This window comes from Montipora foliosa, chromosome 8 (genome assembly GCF_036669935.1).
Source record: "Montipora foliosa isolate CH-2021 chromosome 8, ASM3666993v2, whole genome shotgun sequence".
Taxonomy (NCBI): Eukaryota; Metazoa; Cnidaria; class Anthozoa; order Scleractinia; family Acroporidae; genus Montipora; species Montipora foliosa.
The window spans coordinates 9,293,489-9,300,264 of record NC_090876.1 but is presented as its reverse complement, the minus strand read 5'-3'; the positions used below and the strand labels follow the sequence as shown (position 1 = coordinate 9,300,264).

General features: G+C 41.3%; 1 protein-coding gene and 1 long non-coding RNA gene across 3 annotated transcripts in view; one reads left to right on the top strand and one right to left on the bottom strand.

Moving 5' to 3' along the window:
- The window catches only part of LOC138013043 (uncharacterized), a 167,922-nt gene continuing 161,146 nt past the window's right edge, over positions 1-6,776 (top strand). Inside the window, exons 1-4 of one of the 2 annotated variants that reach the window (XM_068860007.1) lie at positions 1-1,384; positions 3,419-3,600; positions 5,033-5,373; positions 5,508-5,638. In XM_068860007.1, the coding sequence (XP_068716108.1) occupies positions 958-1,384; positions 3,419-3,600; positions 5,033-5,373; positions 5,508-5,638 (1,081 nt within the window). In that variant the 5' untranslated portion in view covers positions 1-957. The remainder of the gene's footprint in view (positions 1,385-3,418; positions 3,601-5,032; positions 5,374-5,507; positions 5,639-6,776) is intronic. The other variant, XM_068860006.1, reaches the window with a different exon arrangement.
- LOC138013069 (uncharacterized) overlaps positions 6,593-6,776 on the bottom strand; it is a 1,957-nt gene continuing 1,773 nt past the window's right edge. Inside the window, exon 3 of the long non-coding RNA XR_011125169.1 lies at positions 6,593-6,776. This exon is cut by the window's right edge and continues 868 nt beyond it. This is a non-coding gene — a long non-coding RNA (uncharacterized lncRNA).

Genomic DNA, 6,776 nt, shown 5'->3' with positions numbered 1-6,776 from the left:
AACGTCTTTTAAATGGCTTCTTTTTCCTGCCGACCTCTCAGGAAAACGCTTTGTTTCGTAATTGGAGCCTCCACCCAAAAGAAACAATCAACTTCACTAGTGAAGTAGAAGCCACAATATCCAGTCAAGAGTCGTAGCCTCCTCCAATCCAACGACAAGTTGATCAGTCGACAGCCAGCGAAGCTGTAGAGATCAAAATAACGGAACCATTCCAACCTGCGGATTTCAACTTTCCAAAAAAGCATTGTGGCAAACAGAATCGCGCATTTCAATCCAAGTGGTTTTCGGAATTTCCCTGGCTACACTATAATGAGCAAAGCGATTCTGTGTTGTGTTTCATTTGCATGCAACAAAATGCAAAATTAAATCTTCGAGCTGGCATAAGTAAGGAAGTCTGCTTTATTTCTAAAGGGTTTTCAAACTGGAAAAAGGCGTTGGCGCGATTCAAGGAGCCCTTTCCCCCCCCCCCCCTTCCTGCCCAAAAAAAAAAAAATTCCTTCACGCATTTTTCTTTATCCCCCACCACCACCACCACTCGAAAACTTGCTGCGCGGTCCCTGCCTTGAGATCACTTCACTGAAAAAAAAAAAAAAATTGCCCAAATTGGAACGACATTGTGATGATGTGCACGTTCTTTAGTAGTGGACAACATATTGTTTGTTAAGATCCTTATTTAAAGAAAACAAGTAGATTACGCTGACAAAAATTATCATAAAGCGATAATAATAAGAGCCAACGTCCTTCGGCAATTCTTCAAATTAAGACACGTTTAGCATAAATAAAGGTCGTGCTTTTGGATGTGTACACATCTGACATTTTGATAAGGCTGGGTGTACAGCAGGTATTTCCGAGAGCAGCCTCTTTGAACGTCACTCAGTAAACGTTTCAACATAGCACGCAATAAGTATAGCACTTCAGTCGCACACATGTACATTTTGTAAGAAGAAGGAATCTAGAATGCAGCTGAGGTTGAACAGTTGGACTGAATTTTTGTTTTTTAACCTTAAAACAGCCCACAAAATGTTCCCAACAATTTTTCTCGCGGTTTTGCTAATGTTTTTCTTTGGCATTGCTTTTGTGGTTTTCACGGAATTCATTCGTGTTTGGAAAAACGGCTGCTCGAAGTTCCACACCACACGAAGTATGTTCATTAACTTTTTTCTCAACCGTGTTGTATTTCTTATGGGAGCAAAAGCAAGGCGAGGACTGGAGCAGGACACGAAGAATTTTCCCAAAGTGCAAGAAGAATTTCTTTTGAATATCCTGAAGAAAAACTCAAATACTATGTATGGAAGGGAATTCAAGTTTAGTTCGATGAAAAATCGACACGATTTCACCAAAAGTCATCCCATCACAAGATACAGTCATTACCGAAAATTTATTGGTGAGTAAAGTAGTGTTTTTTGATTTACGACTAAAGAACGCATTGTGTGAAGGCCGGGGTGAAGGCTTAAATTCCTGTTTTTTGTCACAAATGCTAGGAGGGTGGTCAAAGATAACAAACGATTCCTTGTTTATAAGTGCAATGTAAACCCAAACTAACTTGTAGTATCTTTCAAGTGACCTACAGTGACCACTGGGTTTCAGTGTCCTGTTTTATGCTATATCAAACTATATTTTATGACCATGATACTGTCCTCATCAGTATCTGGACTCGAGCTATTCTGTTTCATCATCTTCCTTCGGCCAGTGCCGTAAACATTGAATATCACTGGGAGCAATGCGCTGAGATTCACTGACTTCAATGACAAAATTTATCTATACATGTCACACTTATCTCAGAGGGAAAGACACAACAGAATTCTGAACAGCTATTCTATTCTCCTTTATTCGTGTTCGTGTCTTGTCTGCAGGAGATCGAAGCCTCTCGATCTACAGCAACTTGAAAAAAATAAGCCAAGTTCTGGGTCAGTCGATAAGTTCACTGTCAACACCTCTGAAATGTTTGGACTTAAGGCGATTTCCATTTGACAGAACCGTCCAGCCAGACAGGGCTTTTGAAAGGAATAACTCTAGAACGTCTTCAAATTAACAAACTTCGACGATGATATAGACCCCTTCAGAAGAATGCGAGGGATTATCATGCAAGTGTTCCTTCAAGATTGTTTCGTTTTTTTTTGCAAACTGCCGGGTCTGGCTGGTCAGTTCTGTCAAAAGGAAAGCGCCCTTAGTAACGTTATCTTGTTCGTGACCAGTTTGCAAACATTCAATGAAACTTGTTTCGAACTGAGGTAAACCACAAACATCCATACAGCCAGATCGAGAGGTCATGATATTCGCCCTCTAGGTCTTGAAACGTTAACTCCTTAATGAGGGTCTCAATGGGGATGCAGCCAACACGGTACACGGTTAAAAATTTCGCGATTTCACGGTGCACGCTTAATTTTTACATCAAATAATTGTTCAGAGCTTAGGAAAAGCTACAAAGAACACGGTTATCTGGACAAAATAATTCACGACACACGGTTAATTTTTTTCCCTTTTTCACGACACACGGTTAATTTTTTGGACGTTTCACGCCACACGCTTAACCCCATTGAGACCCTCCTTAATAGACCTCTTTAGCTTGTACGTTTTGTTTTCCCATTTCAGACCAGGTGATGTTCTCAAGGGAATTTTCCTTTTGTTTTTTCATAAGTTATGCGTACATATTTACGTGGATAGGACAACATTTAAAAGAAAGTTCTCCCTAGAGTAACATCACGTGGTCTGAAATGGGAAAACAAAATGTACAAGCTAAAGAGTTTGAGTTTTCCCGACCCTACAGTAAGATGCTCTCCTTTGAACTGATTTAATTTACCCCAAGCACTCACATTTGGATCGGCTGTGCCGCGGACATTACGCTTTTTTTCAGTTTGTTTTGTTTGCACTTTGCGCTCTCTTAAAACCGCCGCTTTCGCTGGAGTACTCAGTCTTGTCCCTAATTCTGCGGCTACCCTCTAAGGATCTGAATGACCTTCGTCATCTGAACACTCGAACGAGTGGAGTGTGAATCGTCGTCCACCATTTTGCGTTTTCTTAAAAAAACCGCTGACCTAGCAGCCCGGCTGCATGCATCTTTCGCCCATGATCTGCCCCAGGGGGGAGGAACTGCTCCTTTTTCACAGGAAATTCACAAATTGTCTATTAAAACATTGTAAAATATCGAAGCGTGGTTAATTAAAGCACTAAAAGCTGCTCCGATACATTGAAAACTAGAAATTGCTCAGAATGCAAAAAGTTGATCGAAACTAAAAGAGTTACCGAGCAACTTGTGGCAAGCCCTGTTCTTTTCTTCCCAGTTCTCTTAGAGCGCGACAAGAGAGACCCTGGGAAGGAGGTTTGTCTGATAACTCTCTAATTATATCTTTGCTCGGGAGTCGTCTTGTGACTTCTCATATCTTACTGATACTCACGCATAATTTTTTGCTTTGGAAAGACAATATTGCCAATGGAGAGAGGAACACATTGACCAGCCAGGAGCCATGGATGCTCGCTGTAACGTCTGGAACAACAGGAAAGAGCTGTTTGATCCCCAAGACAATTGACAATTCCCGCGCTTTCGTTGAATTTGGATTCTCTGTTGGCGTTTATCATAGCATATTCAATGCTCTACCAAAGGTAAGACAACTATTGAAACGAAAACAAATATTAGCTATGAAAAATATAACCTTCTTAGAGGACATTGAGTTCAAATATAGAAAGTTATTCAGCTTTACACGACTTACGTGTGTTCTCGTGGGCGTAACGGCCCTTGGTCAGTCGTATACATAAGGAATAAAAAGTCGCCTTTTCATTAAAAAAAAACTCTCTTTTTCCCAGCAAAATACAAAAACCATTGGTTTAAACTCACTGTGTTCAGCGTGCCAGGTGGTTACTTAGCGACTGAATCTTTACGTGATACTTCAGGTTGTATGGGCTCTCTAAACAGCAGCAGAACTGCTGTAAAGGAATGCGCAGGATACAGCGGGCTCAAGTTACAGTCAGCAAACATATCATGGGGCATGCGGTTTGAACAGTGCCGTCCAAGGTTGTGGACGGCGGTTGGATCAAAGTGAGTTTCGACCAATGGCAGAGGTCTCTTTGTCAGCCCAGTCAACACAAAAGAAAAAGAGACCTCTTAAAGCTGGGAAAGCAGGAGTAATTTATTCTGACTTTCCTTTGAGTTAAGAAATCCCGAAATACCACGAAAACCCTTTCGTGACGACTAACCTGCTCGCTTTTCTCGAAGAGGCGGCGACCAATGCAACAAACGGCGTCGAGCGACAAACACGGGAAAATTGTTGTCACATGGTAGCTTTGCCTTAAAATATCAGTTGTCTCCGTCACGAAACTCTCGTTTTTTTCCCACTTTATATTGCCGGACCCTTTTGTAATCAATCAATCACCATTATTTTACGAAAGAAACTACTAAACATAGTTTGTAAATCAATTCTGAAACGGGAACCTCCACGCAATTTCGACTCGACGTTGGGGCGTACTGACTTCCACGGGCTTCTTGGAGTGCTTTCACTTTTGGTCTAGAATTATAACGTGAGCACATTTCCTCACAGTGATAGACCCGAGAGAGGAAGAGAGGGTGGGGGGTGGGGTGGTTATTTACCAAATAAAAGCATTTTCCTGATCCTCCAACACTACGAGCTGTCTTGAAAAAACTGTTAGAGTTTGCCACCAAAAAAGCCAATTTGTTTTCAATGGCAAGTACTACGACCAGATTGATGGTGTCCTCATGGGATGTGGTCCGGTCCGGTCCTAGCAAATATTTTTGTGGGATTTTGAAGATAAGTGGGTCATGACCTACAAGACTTGTCCTTCAATTTGGTTTAGATATGATGATGATATCTTCGCCTTATTTGAAAAGAGAGGCCTAGGAAATCTGCCTCTCAATTTTTACGATATCTCAACAGTCGCCACAACAACAAACATAAAAGCAAAGTGTATTTGAAATCACGAAAAGTTGTGGATGTTTTACTCAAAACCTTCCAGATAAATGTCTTTGTTCATTCTATTTCGCCGAAACCTCTCAACAATTAACCAACATTTCTACTTACAGGCAGACAACCTGCAGAAGTCCCTAAAGCTTTTTCATGCCCCTCAAATTAAGTACTCAGAGGGAGGTATTCCAATAGGACCCTCAACACAAGCCCCTTCTTTACAGCTCCATGCTCTGTCGACTCCTCGAGTTCATCTGGATGTCCCATCAGAACCTGCGGGGCTCTACATTCACGTTTTATTTGCACTAAAAGACAGGGACCTGGGCTCGATACTGGGTAATTTTGCTTATTGGATTCATGGAGTTTTCGTATTCTTGGAAGAGAACTGGGAACTTATGCTGCGCGACTTAGAGAAAGGAGAAATCAATCCTGGTCTTGATATCACAGCTCGTGTTCGAAGGTGAGATACATCTTTATGCTTACATCACTCTGTAAACCAAGATTAAACCTCAAAGCTTTTCGGCATGGTGTTAGGACCGCTGTCGCACGATTTAATCTAAGATTTTCTTTCTTTTGTTTGGTCTCTTCGCGTAGGGAACTGAACAAAGAACTCAAACCGGACAAAGAGCGAGCAAATGAGCTCAGGCGAGAATTCGAGAAAGGATTTAATGGCATTGCTCGGAGAATCTGGCCAAACCTGACACATGTTCATGGAGTGGTCACAGGTAAGAGAAACTCCACGCCATTTAAATAAATTTTGTAGGAACTTTGGTCAAAAGGAATTAAGGTTGCTAATTTTAATGAAGTGAACAAATTGGAGACCGGAACATCACTCAGATCGCAAGGCATCATGTTGTAAGAAGGAAACAGGAAATGAAAGTAAATCGAAAGCGTCAACCGATAAACCATTGCAAACGACGAATAAACGTTTAGGTTTTCGAAACCTTTACTCTAGGTTTACACGTCGTCGATGGTAATGATGGTTATGGCGACACCGCGGCAAAATGAGTGCGCAGGCTTGAGCCACGCGCGAATCGTTTCCACGCGCGAGGGACTGGTACCAATTAAATTTGCAATAGCAACAACAGCGCGGCAAAATGGCGGCAATTTAAATTCTCTGTGTTTGCTTTCATTTTGCGATGATAAGGACAACACTACTTTGATAAGGTTTAAATTTTGAAGAGAGCTTCCTGAAAGACTGATCTTCCGTGTGTCTTTTCAAACCAAAAAACTATAGTTCAAACCAGGAGAATTTTACCTTGCATTCGAGCGCTAGAGCAAAAGGACGAAGTTCGTAATGTTATTAGTCGCGATGGTCTCTGCGTTGGTAAACTTCTGGGGGTAAAAACTGTGCACTGAGAAGGAAAACGACGGGTAAACATCTTTGCAAGGGCAGAATGATAATTCCTTCTGCGAAGATGGCTTATGTTGCTCCTGTTGAATGAGGAAATCGTCTGTTTGTTTCATTGGAATCATTTGAAAGTGAGAAATAAGCTTAAGTTCTTTTCATGCCCGCATTCCACTCATTCGGCAACTTGGATAAGTCACTTACCTGCCCTCCATTCCCATATTTTACAACACTAGTTACTTTTACAAGAGCGAGGCAATAAAATAAAGAAAATAAGTTTTAATTTTAAGAGAGGATCGCAAAAAAGTTTTGAAACTAAGTATAAATTTGACTCCAATGCTACTTGATGTTTCCCTTTTACTTGGAGTTTGGTAGTGGTCCATCATTGAAAATATTTTTCCAGTATTTTTCCTGCAGCTGGCTGGTAACTGTAACTTTTTTCTCCAGCTTTGTCGATCACCTTGTAGAGCCTTGCTGGGATGAGGGTGGGGAGACATGAGAATCATGATAATGAA